Raw genomic sequence first — 27,336 nt, forward strand, 5'->3', positions numbered from 1 at the left:
TGAAGTGACAGTGTTTCTGTCTAACAAGGTGAGATATTCTGCCTTTAAACCGCAACCCATTTACTAGAGATACAGCCCTGCCGGTGGCATGCGATGTATAAATGTATATACACACACGCACACAAACACACATCAATTAGAGTTTACAGGAGACGTGGCGTGGAAGTGCTCTGCAGAGTGGAGATGGTCTGAGCTGTGAATCACACACATGATTTACTGAAGCCTCTGAGGTGACAGAGAGAGAGAGAGAGAGAGAGAGAGAGAGAGAGAGAGAGAGAGAGAGAGAGAGAGAGAGAGGGGGCAAAGAGAAAGAGGGAAATGGAATGAGAGTTAGCGGAACAGTGAGAGGTGGCAAAAGAACAGGCTAATGCACAAGCACATGACTAGGGTATAGATCAGGAAGTCTTAATCCTGGTTCTGGGGACTTAGGTTGAGAGGGAGAGAGGCCTGGAACAGGCTGTGTGTGTGTGTTTTGGTTTAGCTATCCTTGTGGGGACCAAGGATAGTAAAACAAGGAAAATTCAGACAAGTGGGGACATTTCGCCTGTCCCCACAAGGAAAAAGGTTATTTTAGGTTTACGGGTTAGGTTTAGGGTTACAATTAGGATTAGGGTTAGAATTAGGGTTTGGGGTTAGGTTAAGGGTTAGGGTTAGGGAAAATAGGATTTTGAATGGGAATCAATTGTTTGGTCCCCACAAGGATTGTAAAACAAACATGTTTGTGTGAATGGGGAAGTGAATTCAGGGGCGTGAATCAGCAGTGGCCATCCCCGATGGACACTCACACCAACACATACACTGACACCTGCGCTGTGCAGATTTATTAGGGTGGCATCAGGACAAGGTTGTTAAATGTGTCACCCCTGATGCACGCTATGCCAAAAGAGGGAAGGAGAGAGGGAGACAGTGAAAAAGAACGATAGAGATGAAAGGGAGAGAGGTTGGTTTATTGGGCCTCCCTGTCAGCACGGGGCAATATTTACAACTCAGGGCGGAAAGAGTGGAGAGACTAATTGAGAGAAGATAGGAGAGAGGGAACGAGGGAGGTATATAAGGCAGGGTGTGGATCCAGAGCAGAGAGTACCTGATTGAGACCTGCAGGGATCCACAGAGAAAGAGAGAGAGAGAAAGAAGAAAAAGTAGCTACGTAGCACAGAAACGGTATCCTCTACAGCTGGTTCTGACACAGCGTTGCCACCAGCTTCAAACACAACAACAGACAAATATAGCTACAGACACTGTGTTGCAGTACAGACGGCTGGGAAACAACTACGGGCAGACAGACAGGAGTGCAGCACCTGTAGGACAGTACAGACAGTTTGGAGGCAGTACAGACGGTCCAGTACAGACATGCAATGTAAGCGTCTCCTCTCGTGTATTCTGCTGCTTACCGCCGCCGGACCCCTCCTCACACACCCCGTCTCACACTCTAAAGAGATGTCCTACACCGGAACAGGTGAGTGACACAAACATACAAGCACACACACACACGTTATATTATGTTGTACATATGTCATGTTAAGTCACGTTATGTCATGTTTATAGCGTCAGTAGAGGAGGGCCAGGTGGTGCGTCCAGAGGAGTCGTCCCTTTCTGACAACGCATACAGATTCCACAGTGCACCTGGCCTTGGCGGTGAGTGACATCGAGTGTGTTTGTGTGTCAGTTTGTACATCAAAAGAGAGAGCGGGTCTATGGTGTGTCAGCATTGTGTGAGCGTACGATGTGAGCAGTACGATGTGAGGGTGGGTCTCATGCGCTGCTCTAAATGTGTGAGTGTGTGTCTGTATGTGAGAGAGAGAGAGAGAGCGAGAGAGAGAGCGACAGACAGACAGACAGACAGACAGACAGACAGACAGAGAGAGAGAGAGAGAGAGAGAGCGACAGACAGACAGACAGACAGACAGACAGACAGACAGACAGACAGAGACAGACAGACAGACAGAGAGAGAGAGAGAGAGAGAGAGAGAGAGAGAGAGAGAGAGAGAGAGAGAGAGAGAGAGAATGGTAAACATGTACCTAACCAGGTCTTTGTTCCGCTCGTCTCTGTACAGATCTAAGATCAGCAGTGTTCAGCCCAAACCAGGACGTGAGAGATGTGAGTGCTCAGTCCATCCAAAACAACCTGGCAATCTCATTGAACACAGTCACCTTTCACATACTATGCATTCAGCAAAGTATCAAAGCTCTCCTCATATCAACTCTTGTTCTTCTCACTTACTCTCTCTACTCCTTCATTTCTTTCTCTCGCGCTCTCTCTCAGGTGCTGTTGGAAACGCCAGCTCTGAGCCCTCTAACGCGTTTCCTGGGCAGCAGGAGAGAGTACAGAAAGAGAACCACCACAGAGTGCTTCTGGAAGTACTGTGTCTAGGAGTGACACACACACGATACATAGTATGTATTTATTTTGTTTTTGCACATTCCTCTGTTTTCAGGCACAGCTCAGGAGTACATAGTGAAATAGTGAATATGAGTAATACACATGTGTAGTGTTGTATGTACAATAATGAATAAAACAGTATGTTTGGAGATCAGCTTGTTTGTGTTGATTGTGCCTCAGTGACAAATCTCGAGAACTCAGTGTCAGGATTGTGTATGTGTAGTTGTGTGTTGATAGACGACCAGATAGAGATCTAGAGAGACTGTGGGACTACTCTAGAGACTGAGGAAAAGCTACCTTTAAAGGAAGATTAGCTAGGAAAGGTTACCTAAAAAAAAAGCACAGAAAGTGAAGTCATTGTTTTGTCTTTTTTATGTAGTCATTTCAAAAACTCACTGAATTCAAGACAAATGGCTGTTTTACACAGTGAACATTGTTTTGTATACAGTTTATTTTCTAAAATACATTGTGCTGTAATATACCTTTTTTTGTACTAAAAACAGTACAAAACCTGGATGACATCATCCAGATATATCTGACAAACAACAGGACGCTTATGGACATGAGCACATAGAGAACACACACACGCAAACATACACAAGACGCTAACATCAAGCCTTTATAACATTTCATTCAATAAGTGAACCTGGCTGGGGTTGCAGCTTGTTAAGGTTAGGACAAGGAGCACTAGGGGAAGGATAGGGTTAAATTACAGTTATCAATGGATTTAAGTGCTTGTCATTGGATTGAAGATCACATTCTAGTGGTTCCTATTGGTAGAAAGCCCAGGGTATAAGGGATAAGGTTGGTTGGGGGAAAGAGTCTGTGTCTTGGGTGGAGCCTTTGGAATCGTAGACAAACAATAAACAACAATCTCAAAGTTAGAAATTGAAAGGAGCAGAAGTGGTGGAATGTCAACCGTAATGCAACATCATGGCAACTGTTCATTCTGGTGTCCCTGCTGCTGGTCCATGGATCCAGGGAACAGCCCAGACTGTACTGCAGTCCAACACCCCGTCACTGTCTGTATCATACTGAGGGTTTCTGTGTCCGTAACATTACCCCGTATCTCACAGTGTGTGTCCATACACATGTCACTTCTACACTACATAAGGCCCTTCTGCTTGTGAGATCCATTTGCTCGCTAGACAAAAATGCATCGAGTTCATTTGGAGTGGGAGTCGGCTTAGTGCTGTAACTGTCCATACAATCACTCTGCCAGTATCACCCCGAGTGTGTGTGTCCATAACATGAGTAGATTTCAGTCTGTGTTCTTGATATCTCCCAGTGGTGTCAGGCCATCCAGGGATTAAAGAGCCTGAAGAATAGACTCACACACAACACAAATTAATATACACAGGGTCTATAGTTAGAGAGAGGGAGGGACAGAGAGCGAGAGTACAAGTAATCCATTGGAATCCAACAAAATCTGACAGACGTGACTGAATCTCTGGACCCCAATTGGATCACATGTGGCTGAGCAACCAGCCAATAAGAATACCCATCTCTCGCCTGCCAGAAAGAGCCAATCAGAATGCTCCTTTCCTCTGCGCCCTCCGGCCCAATACAGCCTCTGACGCAGCTGTTCAGATCTGTGTATGTGTGTTTATCTGTGTCTGAAGGTTCTAGGGCAGCCTTTCCCAAACTCAGTCCTGGGGACCCCAAGGGGTGTACGCAGGGTTGCCATGTCCGCCTAACATTCATTTTTTTCAAAGTTCACCTAAGTGTTTCTTGCACAGAGATTTCAAGATCCTCTGTCCAACTTTCATCACTCAAACTCTCCTGTCGGATTTATCTATAGTTATGTACATGCGCAAACAGGATTTATTTACAATTATAAACTGGGTGGTTTGAGCCCTGAAAGCTGATTGGTTGAAAATCGTGGTATATCAGACAGTGTACCACAGGTATGACAATTACTTTTTACGGTTCTAATTAAGTTGGTAACCAGTTTATAATAGCAATAAGGCACCTCAGGGGTTTGTGGTATATGTCCAATATACCACGGCTAAGGGATGTGTCCTAAGAACAGCCCTTAGCTGTGGTATGTTGGCCAAATGCCACACCTCCTCACCTTATTGCTTAATCATAGCAGTCAAAACAAGTTAAATCGACATCCATTGATGGAAAATGATCTGTCGAGTTTAATAAGGGCAAATGATAATTTCTCTTGCAATATATTCTTAAACTCGGCAGAATTATTATTTTGATGGAAAACCGCATTTTGCTTCTTAGCCTACATAGTTAGAAATTACGTCGATATTCCTTCTTAATTCGCTTGATAACGTTATGGGAAAAGGGTTTATTGGATGAATGTGGCAACTCCTCTCTTGCTGCACCCAAAAATATTTGGGCTAGTTTTCAGGCCTTGTGGGTGGTTTTGATAGGTCATTGGGCTAGACATTTTTGCTAGACCTGGCAACCCTGGGTTTTGGTTTTTACCCTAGCACTACACAGCTGATTCAAATAATCAAAGCTTGATGATTAGTTTATTATTTGAATCAGCTGTGTAGTGCTAGGGCAAAAACCAAAAACTGTTTGGGAAACACTGTTCTAGGGCACTGAGATACAGCCTCTCTGAGCTCCTAGTAATTGGTCAGTAGATATCTTGTGGGCGGAGTTAAGGGTCCCGGCGCGGCAGGTTTGCGTTTCCTAGATGGGGGCGTATCAGGTGTCAGGGGCAGGACTAGAATCATGCTGAGGGCCTTCCAAAGGGGAGGAGCTCTCTGGATCCTGGGGGTGAATCTCTGTTCCTGCACTACAGTTCACACAGCCCTGAAAGACACACAGAGAGAGAGACAGAGAGAGAGAGAGAGAGAGAGAGAGAGAGAGAGAGAGAGAGAGAGAGACAGAGAGAGACAGAGAGAGAGAGAGAGAGAGAGAGAGAGACACAGAGAGAGAGAGAGAGAGAGACAGAGAGAGAGAGAGAGAGAGAGAGAGAGAGAGAGAGAGAGACACAGAGAGAGAGAGAGAGAGAGAGAGAGAGACACAGAGAGAGAGAGAGAGAGAGAGAGAGAGAGAGAGAGAGAGAGAGAGAGAGAGACACAGAGAGAGAGAGGAGAGAGAGAGAGAGAGAGAGAGAGAGAGAGAGAGAGAGAGACAGAGAGAGAGAGACAGAGAGAGAGAGGGAGAGAGAGAGAGAGAGAGACACAGAGAGAGAGAGAGAGAGAGAGACAGAGAGAGAGAGAGAGAGAGACAGAGAGAGAGAGAGAGAGAGAGAGAGAGACAGAGAGACACAGAGAGAGAGACAGAGAGACACAGAGAGAGAGAGAGAGACACAGAGAGAGAGAGAGAGAGAGAGAGAGAGAGAGTTAGCATGCACCTTTTTGCAGTGTGTGTGTAAATCTATATGTCTTTGTGTGTGTATATGTGTGTGGTGTGTGTGTGAGACCTCCCCACCTGTGTGTCTAACATCTGAGGGACGGTGTGTTGTTGGATCCAGGGGTGGACTTCAGCCAGCTCCTCTCTCTGTTCCTGGGTGAACCAGGGCTGTAGAGGCCGCAGCAGATGTAGCTTCTCCTTGTCCTCAGCCAGCACCTCTGCCTGGTCCCTGCAGGGTAACCAGCATGTCAGTACGCTAGGAGGGTAGGCATACCGGCTGTCTGGGTTCTAGAGCATGTTCTAATATTAAGTTCTAGTGTTCCACTCTAGAGCAGGGCTCTAATAATAGGTTCTAGTGTTCCATTCTAGAGCAGGGCTCTAATAATAGGTTCTAGTGTTCCATTCTAGAGCAGGACACTAATAATAGGTTCTAGCGTTACGGTCTAGAGCAGGGTACTAATATTAGGTTCTAGTGTTACATTCTAGTGCAGTGTTCTATAGAGTAGAGTTTGGGTTCTAGCATTGGATTCTAGAGTGTTTGAGTTGTGTTACCTGGGGTGGATTTGGTAGGTCATCATCACAGGTTCTGGCATGTGCTGGATCATGCGCCACAGGGAGTTCTCGGCACGCATGTTGAAGGCGTGTTGTGTGTGTTGTGCGTGATCCTGCTGGGTCTCTTGGTTCTTACAGGCTTTGCGAGACGTGTCTGACGAGTTGCTACTGGCAAAGTACTTACTGCTGTTACTGCTTCCTGGGGCATGGTGAGAGAACACTGGGCATCAGCACTCTAAGGGGATGTGTGTGTGTGTTTGTGCTGTACCTGTGTGTATTTGTGTGTGTGTGTCTATGCGTACCTGTGTGTGAGGTGGATGTTCCATTAGAGCCAGAGCCTAGAGAGCCAGGCTCTCCAAAGCCGGACCCAGAGGCGTTAGAGCCAGTACCTGACCTGGCATCTTCCTGCAACAGCAGGTCCAACAGCTCACTGGATGTAGACTGGGCGTCATGGTTACCCGACTCACAGGGTGCATCAATCTGATGAGGGAGAGGGGCATGAATAGTTGTGTTACTACCTATTGTTATGTAAGTGTTCCATTGAATGTTAAATCTGAAAAAAAAAGATGAAGCCTGGTCTCTCCTTCATGACCACTGATTGGTGAAATTAAGGTTTTTAACTTTCCACTGCTTTCACCTTCTGCTGGATTGTCAGATCAGCAGCTAAAAGGAAAAGGAAAGGAGACAGGGAGAGCCAAGTCTCGAAGTGAGAAACACACAGGGTAAAAGGTGAGAGGTCAGAGTTGACTCACCCCCTTGGTGTGCGCTTCGTGCAGGCTCTCGGCATGGGCGTGTGTGTGTCCAGTGCTGCTCTGATCCTCGCTGGGTTTGGGCAGCTCCTCCTGCAGCAGGTTGAGTTGCAGTGGGGAACTGGAGCGAGAGCTGGAGAACAGAGCCGGGGGCCCAGTCGCCGCCTCCTCCCCCACTGAGGAGCTTGGTCTGGGGGAGCAGTGTAGCTGGCCTGGGGGCGTCTGGGGCTGGGAACTAGGCTGAGGCTGGGCTAAGGGGCCTAGACCAGGGCCGAAGCCTGACATGGTGAAGGGGGCCTGGGGCAGCAGAGAAGATGTGGTGGGGTAGCCTGGAGGGTAGGAAGGGTAGTTGGTAGAGTAGCCTGAAGGGTAAGAGGGGTAGTTGGCTAGAATCACAGCCATCATTGGGGCCATGTAAGGGTTCAAACCCTGGGATGGGGCCATGGGCTGCATGTTGGGGAAGCCCTGAATGCTCTGTATCTGAATGGACTGAAGGTTCTGGCTGGGAAAGTTGGACTGGATGGACTGCATCTGGACAGACTGCATAGACTGGGTCTGCATGTTCTGAATGGGCTGCATAAACTGAAAGTTCTGCGGAAGGTTCTGCTGAATGTTCTGTTGTAGGTTGTGCTGAAAGTTCTGTGGGATTGAGTTTGGGTTCTGGTCTGGTTGAAGCACCATGGGGCCCCCGCATGCCTGCTGCTGTTTTCCCCCTTGGTCCACCCCTGGCTGGCCTCCCAGCATGATGAAGTGGGGGGTCTGGAGGTGACCCATGGGGGCTTGTGGAGGGGATATAGGAGGGTAGGGCAGCCCCAGCTGGGGAAGGGGGTTAGAGGATTCGGAGGAGGGCCAGGAGGAGTAGGGGGCGAGAAGGGCAAGAGGGGCTCGGCGAGGGGGCTCGGGTGGGGAGGCGTAGCTGTCAGACAAAGTTTGGGGTTTGGGACGCTTCTGTTTATTAGGCTTCCCTGTCCGAGTGCGGTTCAACCCAGCTGCACTCACTGGCTGTATCACGTAGTCACCTGAAGGGAGGGAGGAGAAAGAACAGTATTCACAAATACAGCACATCTATCTGTAAGAAAACCTTATAGTCCTAACAAAGCAATGCCACAGGCCTCCAGCTTGATGGTCGACACAAGTCACCCTGCTCCAAAGCATGTGTGACTACAGTCCCCTACACACACACTGACCTGGGTGGTGAGAATGAACCCCGGAGCTGTTGTCTTGCTGTAGATAGGAGCTGTAGGGACTGTGGAGGATGCGATGGCGGAAGCGATCCACATACTCCTGCTCCTCCTTCTGAGTGTGAGCTGAAAGGACCTCCTTGGTCAGACCCACCAATTGCAGCTCCTTGGCAGAAGAGCTAAGGGTGGGTCTAGGGGCCGCGCGAGCAGGAGTGGGGTCAGCAGGCTCGCTGCCCATTGGTGCATCCTCTAGGGCTGTCACCACTGGAGGGCGGGCATAAAGAAGATAACTTTTTATTTAATTTTTCAGGCCATTCCAAATAAAAGGGTATATTATGATGGTTTGTCCGTACCTGACTCTGGCTGGGGAACGTGTACTATAGTGCTGCTGTAGGAACACTGGCTGGTGACTGACACTACACTCATAGCCTTTGTAGACAGAGTGATGTCTGTGAGAGCAGCTCCCACCACCACTGCTGCTGTAGAGCCCACTGACACCTGATTGTCCAGCACCACAACTACACAGACAGACAGAGACAGACAGAACAAACATCAGAAAGCTGTGTGTGTGTGTGTGTGTGTGTGTGTATGTGTGTATATATATATATATATATATATATATATATATATATATATACACACACACACTACCGTTCAAAAGTTTGGGGTCACTTAGAAATGTCCTTGTTTTTAATTGAATATCTACAGTGGGGGAAAAAAGTATTTAGTCAGCCACCAATTGTGCAAGTTCTCCCACTTAAAAAGATGAGAGAGGCCTGTAATTTTCATCATAGGTACAAGTCAACTATGACAGACAAAATGAGAATTCTTTTTCCAGAAAATCACATTGTAAGATTTTTTATGAATTTATTTGCAAATTATGGTGGAAAATAAGTATTTGGTCAATAACAAAAGTTTCTCAATACTTTGTTATATACCCTTTGTTGGCAATGACACAGGTCAAACATTTTCTGTAAGTCTTCACACACTGTTGCTGGTATTTTGGCCCATTCCTCCATGCAGATCTCCTCTAGAGCAGTGATGTTTTGGGGCTGTCGCTGGGCAATACGGACTTTCAACTCCCTCCAAAGATTTTCTATGGGGTTGAGATCTGGAGACTGGCTAGGCCACTCCAGGACCTTGAAATGCTTCTTACGAATGCTTCTCCTTCGTTGCCCGGGCAGTGTGTTTGGGATCATTGTCATGCTGAAAGACCCAGCCACGTTTCATCTTCAATGCCCTTGCTGATGGAAGGAGGTTTTCACTCAAAATCTCACGATACATGGCCCCATTCATTCTTTCCTTTACACGGATCAGTCGTCCTGATCCCTTTGCAAAAAAATAGCCCCAAAGCATGATGTTTCCACCCCCATGCTTCACAGTAGGTATGGTGTTATTTGGATGCAACTCAGCATTCTTTGTCCTCCAAACACGAGGAGTTGAGTTTTTACCAAAAAGTTATATTTTGGTTTCATCTGACCATATGACATTCTCCCAATCCTCTTCTGGATCTTCCAAATGCACTCTAGCAAACTTCAGACGGGCCTGGACATGTACTGGCTTAAGCAGGGGGACACGTCTGGCACTGCAGGATTTGAGTCCCTGGCGGCGTAGTGTGTTACTGATGGTAGGCTTTGTTACTTTGGTCCCAGCTCTCTGCAGGTCATTCACTAGGTCCCCCGTGTGGTTCTGGGATTTTTGCTCACCGTTCTTGTGATCATTTTGACCCCACGGGTGAGATCTTGCGTGGAGCCCCAGATCGAGGGAGATTATCAGTGGTCTTGTATGTCTTCCATTTCCTAATAATTGCTCCCACAGTTGATTTCTTCAAACCAAGCTGCTTACCTATTGCAGATTCAGTCTTCCCAGCCTGGTGCAGGTCTACAATTTTGTTTCTGGTGTCCTTTGACAGCTCTTTGGTCTTTTTTTATTTATTTTTATTTCACCTTTATTTAACCAGGTAAGCCAGTTGAGAACAAGTTCTCAGGCCATAGTGGAGTTTGGAGTGTGACTGTTTGAGGTTGTGGACAGGTGTCTTTTATACTGATAACAAGTTCAAACAGGTGCCATTAATACAGGTAACGAGTGGAGGACAGAGGAGCCTCTTAAAGAAGAAGTTACAGGTCTGTGAGAGCCAGAAATTTTGCTTGTTTGTAGGTGACCAAATACTTATTTTCCACCATAATTTGCAAATAAATTCATTAAAAATCCTACAATGTGATTTTCTGGATTGTTTTGCCTCATTTTGTCTGTCATAGTTGACGTGTACCTATGATGAAAATTACAGGCCTCTCTCATCTTTTTAAGTGGGAGAACTTGCACAATTGGTGGCTGACTAAATACTTTTTTCCCCCACTGTACATAGGCGTACAGAGGCCCATTATCAGCAACCATCAGTCCTGTGTTCCAATGGCACGTTGTGTTTGCTAATCCAAGTTTATCATTTTAAAAGGCTAATTGATCATTAGAAAACCCTTTTGCAATTATGTTAGCACCGCTGAAAACCTGTTGTGCTGATGAAAGAAGCAATAAAACTGGCCTTCTTGAGACAAGTTGAGTATCTGGAGCATCAGCAATTGTGGGTTCGAAACAAAGAACTTTCTTCTAAAACTCGTCAGTCTATTCTTGTTCTGAGAAATGAAGGCTATTCCATGCGAGAAATTGCCAAGAAACTGAAGATCTCATACAACGATGTGTACTACTCCCTTCACAGAACAGCGCAAACTGTCTCAAACCAGAATAGAAAGAGGAGTGGGAGGCCCCAGTGCACAACTGAGCAAGAAAACAAATACATTAGAGTGTCTAGTTTGAGAAACAGACGCCTCACAGGTCCTCAACTGGCAGCTTAAAAAGAAAACATCAAGCGCTATGATGAAACTGACTCTCATGAGGAACGCGACAGGATTGGAAGACCCAGAGTTAACTCTGCTGCATAGGATAAGTTCATTAGAGTTACCAGCCTCAGAAATTGCAGCCCAAATAAATGCTTCACAGAGTTCAAGTCACAGACACCTCAACATCAACTGTTCAGAGGGGACTGTGTGAATCAGGCCTTCATGGTCGAATTGCTGCAAAGAAACCACTACTAAAGGACACCAATAAACAGAAGAGACCTGCTTGGGCCAAGAAACACGAGCAATGGACATTAGACCGGTGGAAATGTGTCCTTTGGTCTGGAGTCCAAATTAGAGATTTTTGATTCCAACCGCCGTGTCTTTGTGAGACGCGGTGTGGGTGAACGGATGATCACCGTATGTGTATTTCCCACCGTAAAGCATGGAGGAGGAGGTGTTATGATGTGGGGGTGCTTTACTGGTGACACTGTCTGTGATTTATTTAGAATTCAAGGCACACTTAACCAGCATGGTTACCACAGCATTCTACAGCGATACGCCATCCCATCTGGTTTGGGCTTAGTGGGACTATCATTTGTTTTTCAACAGGACAATGACCCAATACACCTCCAGGCTGTGTAAGGGCTATTTTATCAAGAAGGAGAGTGATGGAGTGCAGCATCAGATGACCTGGCCTCCACAATCCCCCAACCTCAACCCAATTGAGATGGTTTGGGAAAAGCAGCCAACAAGTGCTCAGCATATGTGGGAACTCCTTCAAGACTGTTGGAAAAGCATTCCAAGTGAAGCTGGTTGAGAGAATGCCAAGAGTGTGCAAAGCTGTCATCAAGGCAAAGGGTGGCTATTTGAAGATTCTCAAATATAAAATATATTTTGATTTGTTTAACACTTTTTTGTTTACTACATGATTCCATATGTGTTATTTCATAGTTTTGATGTCTTCACTATTATTCTACAATGTAATAAATAGTACAAATAAAGAAAAACCCTTGAATGAGTAGGTGTGTCCAAACTTTTGACTGGTACTGTGTATATTTCCTTCAGAGATGGTCTGAGCTGTGTGTGTGTAACTCACCATTGGAGCTGGCCTGGGCAGTGTGTGGGTCTGTGGTGGGTTTGTCATCCTCTGAGGAGGAGGAGGAGGAAGATGTGCCGATGGAGCGAGACTTGCTCTTACGCTTCAGGGCTGGACCACAGCCCTCCAGATACCTACAAAAACACATACTTTATTCGGATCCTCAATGAAACATTGATTGCAGATCAAAATACATGTACCATCACAGTGACATCGTCACGCTCTGCATTCAGTCAGAGGATCCACCCACCTGATGATGCTGTCCACAGAGTTGATCTGCTGATAGGACGGAATGTGCGCTTGCTTCCTGGTCTCCTCGTGCCCTCTGACCTCAGCCCTGGCGTGGGGGAGGGGCACTGTGTGACATCACAAAGGGGTCATAGGTAAGCCAGAATTGAGCTACTGAACGGCTAGATGATTAATTGATTAGCTAAATGAGGTGTGTTAGTGCTGGGCTGGTACAAAAGCCTGCACAGCCTTTGGTTCCCCATGACCAGTATTGGTAACTGTTGGATCAGTGTCTGAGCATTATCGTACCTGTGGCAGATTTCCCAAAGGGGGTGAGTATGTGGCTGGATTCCAAGTATGCCTGCTGGCCCCAACTCTTCACCTTGTTCACATCAGCACAGATCTGCTGCATGGCCATACACACATACACACACACACACATAAAGAGTTAGCCATTATACTGTAGTGAAGCTAGTAACTAGTGCCGGGAAGTTCGGCTTGTTACGGACTCAGATCTTTTCGACTAGTTCAGTCAAAATAACAAATCTTTCGACTAATTTTGTTCATGCGAGTCAATAATGCCCAGAGCACACAGGACCCCCTACCGGTGAACGATGAATTGAAAACTCGAAAGAGTCATGATTCTACAAGCTTCTCGTTCCTATGTTGTTCACCATAGGCATACAAAGGGCTTATTGAACCTGCCATTTGTGACTGAGACTTGTAAAAGTGTGCTTTAAACAATGTACATTTGTAGATTTTTTAGGCATACAAATACGATTATTTCTTGATACATTTTAAACGAGGTCTAGTTGTGGCCGCAACCGGACTAGATTGTGAACGACTCTTGACATAATGCATTGCTTGACAGCCGTGAGGGTGAAAAGCATTTAACCCTTTACACTTGTGGGAATTGGCCTCTATGGATAGGGCTACATTTAAATGTTACTTACAGAAGAAATATGAAAAGCATATGCATGACCATTGTAGGTATTGAAAGGGAACAGTTTGGAGGTAATGTGAGTACACAACAGTTCACCTGACACAAGACTGTTGCCTTTATGTGTATTTTACATTTACTGTACTTCTCGCTGCATTTGTTGAAAACTAAATCTGAAAATACTCTGGGTACATTCATTAACATGATAAGAATAATCCTGGAAAATATGGGGTAGATGCAACATAAGACAAACAAATGACAAGGGTCTGAGTGAGAGGACTAACTGGTGTCTCCAAGTGGCCACACACCTCTCCAAAGTGTGCACAGCTCCTAAGTAATTTCAATGCACTTTTATGACTTAAAGAAGAGTCTTCAACTATAAAATACTTTTTTAGCTCTCCTAGCTGTGCCGCTGAGGAAATAAAGCAAGCACACTTCTAGTTGTTTAGTTTGGAACACAACTCTGCATCCCCGCCCTCACACAATTACTGTTGTTGTTTACGCAATCCAAAAACGGTCAATTATAAATCGCAATCTGGGTCAGGTGGGCATGATTTGAAAGCTTGTTCTATTGCCAACATGACTAGCTAAGTCATAAAATACGATCTTACAGTGTTAGGCTTTCACAAGGCGACTCAGAGAAACAGATTATAATTTTGATGTGTATAGAAAGGAGTCATGAGTGCATTCAGGTGCGTGTGCCAGGGCAAATTTTCTTCACAATACACAAACATAGGCTCATTCTGTTCAAAACAACCCAGGGTATGACGCCATGTCATCTTCTAACTGTAAATCAAACATAGTGATCATAAACATTGACACTGTATATGACATCAATTTTATGATTTTGGCTTACTTGTATAACATCAAAGCGGTATTTACTATAATCCTCAACGTCTCATCTTTAAAAATACATAGAGTCATCTTAATTTACAGTATCTCCCTCACTCAGACAACAAAACATTTGCAAAAGTTGCCCAGGGATGAGGGTAACTTCTTGTCCTCGCATGGTGCTCAAGTTCAGAACAGCTGTCAGTCAAAACCCATACAGCGCTGTGAAGCGCAGAGCCAAAGCTCTAACGTCATGTATAGCATATTACTGTACAGCCACTACTCGCTTATTAGTGTCCAAATCTGCCATTTTCAACCCGTATATGAGTGTAATGGGCTAAGCACAATATCGTTTGCGAACTGTACCCTTCCAAACGATTCGTTCTCGAGTTTGTTGAGTAGAACCAAAACATACACAGCCTCTGCTCAACAAACACAAACTGTTTGGAAGGCTGCAGTTTGCAAATACTATTGTGAGTAGGCCTTTACTCTCATACCCATCACAACGTTCAATAATTAATTAAATTCATTCTTGCAACATGCGATCAATTATCAGTTCTAAACATATATTTTTCTTCTCTATGCTGCCTGCAGCATGATCTACACTGCTCCAAAAAATAAAGGGAACACAATGTAACTCCAAGTCAATCACACTTCTGTGAAATCAAACTGTCCACTTAGGAAGCAACACTGATTGACATTACATTTCACATGCTGTTGTGCAAATGGAATAGACAACAGGTGGAAATTATAGGCAATTAGCAAGACACCCCCAATAAAGCACTGGTTTTGCAGGTGGTGACCACAGACCACTTCTCAGTTCCTATGCTTCCTGACTGATGTTTTGATCACTTTTGAATGCTGGCGGTGCTTTCACTCTAGTGGTAGCATGAGACAGAGTCTACAACCCACACAAGTGGCTCAGGTAGTGCAGCTCATCCAGGATGGCACATCAATGCGAGCTGTGGCAAGAAGGTTTGCTGTGTCTGTCAGCGTAGTGTCCAGAGCATGGAGGCGCTACCAGGAGACAGGCCAGTACATCAGGAGACGTGGAGGAGGCTGTAGGAGGGCAACAACCCAGCAGTAGGACTGCTACCTCCGCCTTTGTGCAAGGAGGAGCAGGAGAAGGCACTGCCAGAGCCCTGCAAAATGACCTCCAGCAGGCCATAATGTGCATGTGTCTGCTCAAACGGTCAGAAACAGACTCCATGAGGGTGGTATGAGGGCCCGACGTCCACAGGTGGGGGTTGTGCTTACAGCCCAACACCGTGCAGGACATTTGGCATTTGCCAGAGAACACCAAGATTGGCAAATTCGCCACTGGCGCCCTGTGCTCTTCACAGATGAAAGCAGGTTCACAATGAGCACGTGACAGACGTGACAGAGTCTGGAGACGCCGTGGAGAACGTTCTGCTGCCTGCAACATCCTCCAGCATGACCGGTTTGGCGATGGGTCAGTCATGGTGTGGGGTGGCATTTCTTTGGGGGGCCGCACAGCCCTCCATGTGCTCGCCAGAGGTAGCCTGACTGCCATTAGGTACCGAGATGAGATCCTCAGACCCCTTGTGAGACCATATGCTGGTGCGGTTGGCCCTGGGTTCCTTCTAATGCAAGACAATGCTAGACCTCATGTGGCTGGAGTGTGTCAGCAGTTCCTGCAAGAGGAAGGCATTGATGCTATGGACTGGCCCGCCCGTTCCCGAGACCTGAATCCAATTGAGCACATCTGGGACATCATGTCTCGCTCCATCCACCAACGCCACGTTGCACCACAGACTGTCCAGGAGTTGGCGGATGCTTTAGTCCAGGTCTGGGAGGAGATCCCTCAGGAGACCATCCGCCACCTCATCAGGAGCATGCCCAGGCATTGTAGGGAGGTCATACAGGCACGTGGAGGCCACACACACTACTGAGCCTCATTTTGACTTGTTTTAAGGACATTACATCAAAGTTGGATCAGCCTGTAGTGTGGTTTTCCACTTTAATTTTGAGGATGACTCCAAATCCAGACCTCCATGGGTTGATAAATTAGATTTCCATTGATAATTTTTGTGTGATTTTGTTGTCAGCACATTCAACTATGTAAATAAAAAGTATTTAATAAGATTATTTCATTCATTCAGATCTAGGATGTGTTATTTTAGTGTTCCCTTTATTTTTTTGAGCAGTGTATTTTCCTGTGCGCATATTTGACAGACAGCTGTTGGTCGGAGCACGTCTCTGGAATCGCTGAGCCGGAGGAGCGTGTATCAATCCTGCTGTAGGACTCATTGAGGCCAGCAGGTCAAATGAGTGATGACTCACGAATCAGTAAAAATAATTGTTCAAAAATAACGAATTGTTCGAGAACTGCAGAAACTAGTAGCTAGGTAACAGGAATAGTATTGTAACAGGCTGTAGTGGTGCTGTATCATCTCACCGATTCATGGTGTGAGTCCTCCCACAGGTTGCCATTGCTGTCGCTAGAGGAAGCCACACTGATGTAGTGCTCATGGGAACCGTTACTGCCCAGACTGCCATAACCACTGGAGCCATTATTATGGACCGGCTGAACAGAGAGCGAGAGACACACACACATTTATACACACACACACACACACACACACACACACACACACACATGTTCCAGACTGACAGGATTAAACTGGTAGCAATATTCTGTAGGGGCCATGGTGTTTGTGTATTCTTACCTGCAGGAAGAGCTTGTAGATCTTGGCCTGCAGGTTTTTAATCTCTTCGTGGATGATTGGCAGGTCCTCTTTACTCCGAGCAGCAAACACATCTTCATTCAGAGGGCCCCTACACAGAGACACACAGGGTCAGAGAGAGAGAGATTGAGAGAGAGAGAGAGAGAGAGGTACACTCACGTCCTGACTTTGTGTCGTCCGATGATGAAGGTGACCTTGCGGCTCCAGGGGTTGATGTAGCTGGACCAGCTGGTGTCCAGGGTGACGTAGTCTCCGTTTTGACAACGAAGACGCACTGGGGAGTGTTCAAATGGAGACTGGCCCGCATACTTCAACACTACACAGAGAGAGGGAAGGAGAGAGAGGGGGTCAAGGAGCAAGAAATAGAGGTAGAGAGAGATTGTAACTATACTGAACAAAAATATGAATGCAACATGTAAAGTGTTGGTCCCATGTTTCATGAAGTGAAATAAAAGATCCCAGAAATGTTCCTTCGCACAAAAAGCTTATTTCTCTCAAATGTTGTGCACAAATGCGTTTACATCCCTTTTAGTGAGCATTTCTCATTTGCCAAGATAATTCATCCACCTGACAGGTGTGGCATATCAAAGAACAGATTAAACAGCATGATCATTACACAGGTGCACCTTGTGCTTGGGACAATAAAAGGCCACACTCACACAACACAATGATGTTTCATGTTTTGAGGGAGCGTGCAATTGGCATGCTGACTGCAGGAATGTCCACCAGAGCTGTTGCCAGAGAATTGATTGTTCATTTCTCTACCATAAGCTGCCTCCAACATCGTTTTAGAGAATTTGGCAGTACGTCCAACCAGCCTCACAACCGCAGACCACGTGTAACCACACCAGCCCAGGACCTCCACATCCGGCTTCTTCACCTGCGCGTTCGTCTGAGACCAGCCACCCGGACAGCTGATGAAACGGAGGATTATTTCTGTCTGTAATAAAGCCCTTTTGTGGGGAAAAACTCATTCTGATTAGCTGGGCCTTGCTCCCCAGTGGGTGGGCCTTGCTCCAAGTGGGTGGGCCTAAGCCCTCCCAGGCCCACCCATGGCTGCGCCCCTTCCCAGTCATGTACAATCCATAGATTAGGGCCTCATGAATTTACTTAAATTGACTGATTTCCTTATAGGAACTGTAACTCAGCAAAATCGTTGAAATTGTTGCATGTTGCGTTTATATTTTTGTTCAGTATAGTTGCTTGGCAAAATTGTAATTGGTTGATTGGTAAAATGGAGGATGTGGATGCAAGGTTGCTGTGGTAGTTGGACTGTTGGGATTAGTTGGCTGCTGTAGTGAATTGTTGTGATTGGTTGATGTGATAAAGGCGTACCCTTGCGGTGCATAGAGAGCATGATGGGGCGGTCATTCGGGTGAATACAGGTCAGCAACGACGTGCCAATCAGATCCTGAGGCAGGTATCCTAGCAACGGCACAGCTCTGCACATAAACACAACCAAACACACAGTCAGAGTCAATTCATCTGAAACATTCTACCATGGGTTTGTTTACGTGTGTGTGTATATGTGTACTGACCGATCGTCCACCTCCAGGAACACACAGCCCGGGGAGTGTGTGGTGGTGAAGATGCTTTTGTCCATGGGGATACGGGGAGCTGCAGGAGCAACAGCAGCAAACAAGGTCAGCCTCCACTAACTCCACCAGCAACAACATTCATAACGCTCTATGGAATCTTCCATTCTCCTCAGAATATTCTAGCCATCTCCTCCTAAACCTTTTGAGCTAGACATACCAAACTTACTATAAACTGAATGTTGGCAATGAAGAACATTGTATCTCTTTATGAAACTGTCATTCTCTACTTCTCCCCTACCTCCGTGGATATGGTCATAACCTACACCTCCGTTCTGCCACCTCTGGCCGCTTGGCACCTCCATCGCGGTCACGTCTCTTCTCTGTCCTGGCACCTCAGTGGTGGAAGAACCTCCCCACCATGGTCAGGACAGCAGAGTCGTTCCGCCGGAGCACAGACTGAAAACCCAGCACTTTAGACTGCACCTTGGATCCCCTACCACTGACCCTTCCCCCTCCTAACACCGCCCCCCCCAGACCCCCAAAATACCTCAGCACTTAACTGTTGTACTTGTGTTTCTTTTTACTAGCACAAATTTCGCAGATGGCGTTTTAACTTGCAATGATGGTGATATGTAGTTCTCTTACCTGATAAGAGAATCTTGCTATATGACTAAAAGGGAGAAATGGAAGTGTGAGGTTGGGTTGGTGTTGTGGTGGTGGCAGGGCGTACCCTCATATCCTGAGATGATGCGTTCAGCCAGCGCCAGACAACACAACTCCTCCTCCTCTCCTAAAGCTCCGCCTCCTTGCACCTTCAGCGGGTAGGGAGTGATCTTGAACGGGTTGTAGCGCATCTCCCCCTCACGGTCCTTACCACCCCTACACACACACACACACACACACAGGTTATATACAAAGGCCTAAAACAAATACATACTGACACATCTATACACACACACATGTACTTTGCAGATTACTGCCTCTACACACAGACACACACACCTGATCCTGCAGAAGAAGGACTTGACCTGGGCACACTCAAACAGAACTGCCGCTGTAGAGAGATGGGAGAAAATAGGGGTTACACACTCATCACTCAACACCACACACACACACACAAACAAACACATACATACACACACGTACGTACCACTGTGTGAGCTGCTCCAGGGTGGTAGGTGTGGCTGGGCGGTGTGTGAGTAGAACACGTTGACGTCCTGGTGGAACAGCAGCTCCACAAACTTAGCCGAGTCCAGGAACTTCTTCTTACAGCAAAGGATGCTGGGAGCCTGCTCCGAGGCGTACATCACGCACCCGCTCGCCAGGGAAAACACCACCAAGAACGAGTCCTAAACACACAGAAACACATGCATGTACACGCACACACACACACACAAATACGCATGCACACACCCATACCCACACGCACGTAGAAGACCACACACAAGCCGGTGTGTGTACCAGATATGCAAGACTTTAATATACAGTAAAACCAAAAGCACTTTGGGGGGGTTGTTTTCCATGTTTCTAAGGCTGTGTGTATAAGTGTGTCTTGTACCATGTTTTTGAAGGTGTCTGTATGAGTGTGTGTTGTGTACTGTGTGTATAAGTGTATTGTGTATGAGTGTGTGTGTGCTGTGTACCGTGTTTTTGAAGGTGTGTTCAGAGGTGACTCTCTTCAGCTCCTCTAATCTACAGGACGTGGAGTCTGGTCTCTCCTCCTGGCTGTTACGCAGTAGCAGCTTGTAGTACTCACTGTTGGCTACAGAGGGTGCCACAAATACAATACTCAACACTCATTTTTTATCCAAGCAAACGCTTCACTCTCATTGTCCAACTTTCTTTTTTAATGAAAAATAATGAGGAAAACAGGAAGATAGTACAAACTAAGGCTAAGTGAATAACAAGCTTGCTCTCTCTAGTCAGGCTTTCTGGTTAATCCCCTAACCTCACGCTCTAGTTTTAGTACTGTGTTTTACATTGGACTTGTTTGACACAGTTGAGTGCGTAGTGTAGCGCCTCCACAGTGCTGGCTTTACTGCGACTGCATTTGTCTGACGGAACAGTCTTCTTCATCTCAGCTACTGTCACCATCATTTCCCTGTGAGCCTGCCCCCGACCTGCATCAGTCTGCTCACTGTTCAACAAACACACAATATTATTAGACAGACACAAGTTGGTTAAACACACACATAATCAATAGAAACACACACACACACAATCAATAATCAATAGAGGCGGCGCTCCTAGTGGCCGGTGATTTTAATACAGGAAAACTGAAATCCGTCTTACCTCATTTCTACCAACATGTCACCTGTGCAACTAAAGGCAAAAAAAACTCTAGATCACCTTTACTCCACACACAGAGACGCATAAAAAGCTCTCTCTCGCCTTCCATTTGGCAAAATTGACCATATCTATCCTCCTGATTCCTGCTTACAAGCAAAAACTCAAAACAGGAAGAAGTACCAGTGACGTGCTTAATACGGAAGTGGTCCGATGAAGCGGATGCTAAACTACAGGATGGTTTCACTAGCACAGACTGGAATATGTTCTGGGATTCATCCGATGGAAACTATCACGGATTACAAAAGGGAAACCCAGCCGCGAGCTGCCCAGTGACGCGAGCCTACCAGACGAGCTAAATGCCTTCTATGCTCGCGTCGAGGCAAGAAACACTGAACCATGCATGAGAGCACCAGCTGTTCCGGACAAGTGTGTGATCACGCTCTCCATTGCCAATGTGAGTGAGATCTTTAAATAGGTTAACATTCACAAGGCAGCTGGGCCAGACGGATTACCAGGACACGTACTCATAGCATGCGCAGACCAACTGGCAAGTGTCCTCTCTGACATTTTTTGAGCAGACCACCATAGTCCCTGTGTCCAAGAACACCAACATAACCTGTCTAAATGACTATCGCCACGTAGCACTCACATCTGTAGCCATGCAATGCTTTAAAAGGCTGGTCATGGCTCACATCAACACCATCATCCCAGACCCAATCTAATTTGCATACCGCCCCAACAGATCCACAGATGACACAATCTCTATTGTACTCCACACTGCCCTTTCCCACTTGGACAAAAGGAACACCTACGTTAGAATGCTGTTCATTGACTACAGCACAGTGTTGAACACCATAGTGCCCGCCAAGCTCATCACTAAGCTAAGGACCCTGGGACTGAACACCTCCCTCTGCAACTGGATCCTAGACTTCCTGACGGGGTGGCCCCAGGTATAGTATTTAGTATTTTATTTTATTAGGCTAGTGGTGAGGGTAGGCAACAACTCATCCGTCACGCTGACCCTCAACATGGGGGCCCCTCAGGGGCGTGTGCATAGTCCCCTCCTGTACTCCCAGTTCACCCACTACTGCGTGGCTGCGCACGACTCCAACACAGCGGTGGTAGGCCTGATCACCGACGACAATGAGACAGCCTATAGGGAGGAGGTCAGAGACCTGGCAGTGTGGTGTCAGGAAAACAACCTCTACCTCAACGTCAGCAAAATAAAGGAGCTGATTGTGGATTACAGGAAACGGAGGGGCTGTAGTGGAGGGGGTCGAGAGCTTCAAGTTCCTCGGTGTCCACATCACTAAGGACCTGTCATGATCCAAACACATCAACACAATCATGAAGAGGGCACGACAACGCCTCTTCCCCCTCAGTTGGCTGAAAGATTTGGCATGGGCCCTCAGATCCTCAAAAGGTTCTACAGCTGCACCATTAAGAGCATCTTGACTGGTTGCATCACCACTTGGTATGGCAACTGCTTGGCATCCGACCGTAAGGCGCTGCAGAGGGTAGTGCGTACGGCCCAGTACATCACTGGGGCCGAGCTCCCTGCCATCCAGGACCTCTATACCAGGCGGTGTCAGAGGAAGGCCCTAAAATATTGTCAACTACTTCAGCCATCCAAGTTATAGACTGTTCTCTCTGCTACCGCACGGCAAGCGGTACCGGAGCGCCAAGTATGGGACCAAAAGGCTCCTGAACAGCTTCTACCCCCAAGCCATAAGACTGCTGAACAGTTAATCAAATGGCTACCCGGACTAATTGCATTGACCCGCTTGCTTTTGCACTGACTCTTGCACTGGCTCTATGCACACTCACTGGACTCTACCCACACACACACACGCTGCTGCTACTCTTTATTATCTATCCTGATTGCCTAGTCACTTTTAACCCTACCTACATGTACATATTACCTCAATTACCTCGTACCACTGCACATTGACTCGGTAACGGTACTCCTTGTATATTGCCTCGTTATTGTTATTTTATTGTGTTACTATTTCCTTTTTGTATTTAGAAAATTGTTCGTACTTTTTAACCCTGCATTGTTGGGAAAGGGCTCGTAAGTAAGCATTTCACAGTAAAGTCAACACCTGTTGTATTCGGCGCATGTGACAAATACAATTTGACTTGATTGATTTGATTTAGAAACACACACGCACAATACTGCAACACACACACAATATCGTTAGACACACAGCCACCCACCAGGCGCTACCCTCCATGTGTTGGCCTGCCTGTCCAGAGAGGGAGCTGTGGAGACTACAGGAGAACGAGCCAGTATAAGACTTAGAACTGGAGGAGGAGAGGAGAGAGGGATGAGAGGGTGGGGGGAGAGGTATGGGGAGAAATACAGAAAATCAGAAATCTGCAATCTAGTGTGGTATACCCCACGTAATTGCACAAAGGATTACGGAAGCCTTAATTGCCTGAATTGCCAAGACGTTAGACAGTTTAGTTTGAATGAATGTGTCCTAGATTTAGACCGCTTTAGTTAGGCCTAGAGAATAGTTTGAGACAATTCCTTAGGCAGGGCACAACTAGACCAACGAAACAGCATTTAGGGCTGTTAACCCAAAAATGACCAGATGAAAACAATTGATGCCAAATGATTTGAGGCCACAATTGGTAATGGTGAAGGTGCATAAAGATGGCAGCCCCCATGTACTTACCACAAATGCCTTGTTTGCTAAGTTCACCGTATTGTACATTGTTCTCCGTTAATCTTTTTTTTTATTTAATTTTTTTAAATCGGCATTAGCGCTGTATATATGATCCCAATTCTAGTTCCAAGACGGCGGCAATTTGAAAAAACAAAAAAGTAGATTATGCTAATTTACTGGCAAATTGAACCATGTTGCGCGCCATAGTTTAAGAACTCTGTGGGTAGTGCTAAAAACAAAGACCTAACATCTTTATGCACGTTCACCATTGGGAGAGGACACATTGGGACAAATTGGCAGGATGTTTGGCTCACTCTAGTGATGACACAGCGCTGTTGAGTAGTTTTGTTGGGTAGTTTTGTAGGGTATTTTTGTTGAGTAGCTTTGTTGGGTGGTTTTCAAATCAAATCAAATCAAATTGTATTGATCACATGCGCCGAATACAACAGGTGCAGACATCACAGTGAAATGCTTACTTACAGCCCTTAACCAACAGTGCATTTATTTTTAACAAAAAAGTAAAAATAAAACAACAACAAAAAAAGTGTTGAGAAAAAAAAGAGCAGAAGTAAAATAAAATAACAGTAGGGAGGCTATATATACAGGGGGGTACCGTTGCAGAGTCAATGTGCGGGGGCACCGGCTAGTTGAGGTAATATGTACATGTGGGTAGAGTTAAAGTGACTATGCATAAATAATTAACAGAGTAGCAGCAGCGTAAAAAGGATGGGGTGGAGAACCAAGTCTTGGTGAGCAAACAGGAAGTTGTATAGGACGTTACCTCTTGGTTGATGTGGAGCCACTGTTGCTGCGAGGGCTGTGATTGACCGAGGCGGAGAGGTCATGTGTTCCACTGGCCATCTCCTCGTCTTCCTGCCCCACCTCTCCGCCAGAGGGCTCTCCACCACTCTCCTCTCCCCCTAACCTCTCCTCCCTCACCCCTTCCCCATCTCCTTGTTTTCCTGGAAACACATCCCCCTTCCCACCTCCCTCCCCAGTCGTCGGGGGTGATGAGGGTTCCTCACCTTCCGGACCGCTATCTCCTCCAGCCATTCCCAAACCTTGCCCCTTTAGGAGTTAATAATCAATCCACTGTGTCCAACTACACTAGTCAATGTGCTTGTTCATCAGCAGAGAAGTAGTTCAGAGGCCCATGGGTAGTCTGGGGTTATAAGGTGTGGTTATAAGGTATGTTATGAGTGTTGGGCGTAAAGGCGTGGTCTGTAGAGCACTGCGGGGAGAAAAAGTGAGAGAAATAGAGAGAGAGAGAGGAGATCCAATATCAGTACAAGGCACATTGTCACTATGATATATTGCACGTGTAAAAAACTCAAGACCTGCGGGCCGGATCTGGTCCACGAGCCCTAAATGGGCTCGTGAACCAGATCTGGCCCGCAGGTGGTTTGAGTAAAAAAATAATGGTTTACTTGTTTTTGTTTTGTTTAGTTTTTTTTATGGGAAAAACAATCTCAATCGACAAAGCAGCCTTGGGCCTATGATACTGTAAAGAATGGCAATACGCTGTTGGAAGACAGCTACATTATTCTACTAACAGCATGGTCATCCAACACATGAGAAAGAGAGAGGGGGCAGATAGAGAGAAGGGAAGAGGAAGCCAGGGAGAAAGGTTCAAGGAAGACAGGAGAGAGACAGGGAAGGAAGGGGAAGGCTGAGAGAGATGGGGAGGCAGAGAGGCAGAAAGAGAGGGGTAGAGTAGAGTAGAGGCAGTCTCTCTCTACTAACCAACAGATAATTCCATCCATGGGCTCTCTCTGGAGTCAGAGTGGACAGGTCAGGGAGAGCGGGGGAAACACACATCAGTGTGTACGTCCATCTGTCTGTATACTCTGTCCATCCATCTGTAAGTATACAGGCCTGTCTGTCCAATACAATTCTCGCTACCCCCGGCTTCTAGACAGGAATGTTTCTAGCTTATGTTTACACCCATGTTAATTGCTAAGTGGTAATGACATGGGAGAGAAAAAGGTAAACAAACAAACTGATTTTGTTTCTTTATCTAGACTAGAGTTTGGTCATGGTTACTCCAATCCTGGATGGAGGCAAAATGTCCGTTTTCGCTCAGATACAGAATAGAGCAACAGAGACAGTCTTATAATCAAAGTTTTAGCCCACGGGACTGCCAGTGCCGATGCATGCAAGACAGACAGACAGACAGACAGACAGACAGACACTACTACAGACCTAAAGAAAGATTATGTTTTTAATTACTCATCACTATTTTTATGATCTGTGATGATGAGCAGGGATAGCCCATCCTCACAATGATCCAATGAGGGAGACTGAGCAAGTGCACACTTCAGGGAGAAGGGTGGGAAATTAGGAACGCAGCAACACCTCTAGTGGGTTCCCTCTCCATGGGTTATCACGTCCACCACTGCTGCATCACAAAACCAGCTCCTGCTGCTCAAGCCCCACCCCCACAGGTGAGGGCTTCCTAAATTAACTCTGATTGGACCTTGGATTTTCTGACCGGGGATGCTTCTCTCACGACAAGTAAACTGTTAGGTGTCAGCAGCACAGGCCAGCGTTCTAGTTTATTTACCCATGGTAGTGAGTGACGCTACTGGAGAGAATACTACACAAGGGCTACAAGAGCTTTAAAACTCTAGTCCCCACCCACCTGTGGAGAAGCACTGGCGTGTCCTGACATGATCCATCAGCACTCCTGCTTCCGGTGGCTATGATGATTACTACAAGTTTAGATAGTTGGCCACTAGACTAATTTACCAATCTAAAAAGAATGTACATATAAACTGATAATGCACAACCAAATTTCGAAATTGTACCTTGTGTATTCTAACTCTCAACAGTAAGTTCAGACCTCGACTAAGTTTCTTAAAAATATATATACATAGCCTATATCTTTTTTTTTCGTTTTTGGAAATTGATCCGGGAGCCGCCGTTGCCCTGCCCTAAACTGACACGAAACGCTGGCTAATTGTTTAAGGTAACCCACTCATCCAAAGAGTAATTCACAACACTGTTTTAAAACAAGGATACAACACTCAACACAGGACATGTCTCAGTAACATTTTCACATTTCTCCAAGGCACTCTAAAGTTGGATGGTGCCTCTAGGGAAATTCAAAAGGCTAATTGAGGACATTTTTAATGAAGAATGTGTTTGTTTTCTATGATAGTGTTTTGCTTTTGGTGTATTGATTTGAATATAGGTGTGTATATTGATGTTTATTATTCATGTGTAGCCTATAGTGTATATTGATGTGTACGCAGGGCTCATCTAAGAAAGAGACCTTGGTCTCAGCATGACTCCCTGTTGAAATAAAGGTTAAATAAATAAAATACATTTGTTTACATTCTCAGGTACCTGAAATGGTGGTGTGGCTGGCTACGTTAGCTAACTACGATAGTCCACTTCGAGCTTGTAGTCTTCTTATGTGATCTTTTTTATTTTCTATTCGCATGTGCATTCCCCAAAACATAAAATCCATCAGTCGGACTTGTGTATTCGAGGAAACTCGTGCTAATATGTTGGTTTTGCTTTTCTCCCATTTAGCAGCCAGACACTCGTCCATTCCAAGACCAAGCGGTTGACACATTTCAGCAACGTGAAAACTGGCAGCATAAACCACGCCCATCCAACGCTCATTCGCTAGACTAATTTGCCTTAATCGCCTATGATTGGTCAGAGCGCAGGCTGTGGGCGTGTCTGGACGTAGGGATCTGTCAGCCGCTGGCTTGGTTCACGTGGACACAACAGGAGGAACACAAGGCGCTGTTTTTAGGGTTTGTGGTCGACACAACTGCAGGCGGGGCTTATTTATGTAGTCACACAATTTCCCCTCCGGATTGGCTCACGGAAAGATGGTTCTCTTTCCGTGAGGAGAAAAAGGTAGCCTAAAAGCCAATTTATGCTTGATCCGAAAATGTGGTCGGAGGCGCCAAATGGCGAGTCTGACGCAATTGCGGAGCCATGCAGATGCCAAATTGAGCTCTGTACCGCTTCGCTGTGCACCGCCCAAATGTTGTAACAATG

The 27,336-nt window shown here is 46.1% G+C and overlaps 2 protein-coding genes across 5 annotated transcripts; one reads left to right on the forward strand and one right to left on the reverse strand.

The window, feature by feature from the left end:
• The first annotated feature begins 1,195 nt into the window (after positions 1-1,195).
• On the forward strand, positions 1,196-2,460 carry LOC121578545 (prepro-urotensin II-beta-like). The gene is made up of 4 exons (XM_041892912.1): positions 1,196-1,456; positions 1,546-1,635; positions 2,055-2,098; positions 2,264-2,460. Exons 1-4 carry the CDS (start codon positions 1,351-1,353, stop codon positions 2,369-2,371), a joined length of 348 nt encoding a protein of 115 aa, XP_041748846.1. The 5' UTR covers positions 1,196-1,350; the 3' UTR covers positions 2,372-2,460.
• A 274-nt stretch (positions 2,461-2,734) lies between these two features.
• On the reverse strand, positions 2,735-26,893 carry per3 (period circadian clock 3). Of its 4 annotated transcripts, none has more exons than XM_041891468.2 (23): positions 26,668-26,893; positions 24,101-24,550; positions 22,865-22,951; positions 20,338-20,495; positions 20,002-20,120; positions 19,509-19,707; positions 19,361-19,412; positions 19,089-19,237; positions 18,359-18,437; positions 18,156-18,262; positions 16,980-17,136; positions 16,803-16,911; positions 16,532-16,660; positions 12,651-12,747; positions 12,364-12,469; positions 12,114-12,247; positions 8,537-8,701; positions 8,190-8,447; positions 7,006-8,021; positions 6,556-6,733; positions 6,254-6,452; positions 5,780-5,930; positions 2,735-5,155 (listed from the first exon to the last, which is right to left on the reverse strand). In XM_041891468.2, exons 2-23 carry the CDS (start codon positions 24,370-24,372, stop codon positions 5,048-5,050), a joined length of 4,029 nt encoding a protein of 1,342 aa, XP_041747402.2. In that variant the 5' UTR covers positions 24,373-24,550; positions 26,668-26,893; the 3' UTR covers positions 2,735-5,047. The 4 variants fall into 4 exon arrangements, with proteins under 4 accessions (XP_041747402.2, XP_041747403.2, XP_041747404.2 ...); XM_041891469.2 differs by lacking the exon at positions 26,668-26,893 and adding an exon at positions 25,063-25,485; XM_041891470.2 differs by lacking the exon at positions 22,865-22,951.
• Positions 26,894-27,336: the final 443 nt, after the last annotated feature.

The sequence above is a fragment of the Coregonus clupeaformis genome, chromosome 12 (genome assembly GCF_020615455.1).
Source record: "Coregonus clupeaformis isolate EN_2021a chromosome 12, ASM2061545v1, whole genome shotgun sequence".
NCBI lineage: Eukaryota > Metazoa > Chordata > Actinopteri > Salmoniformes > Salmonidae > Coregonus > Coregonus clupeaformis.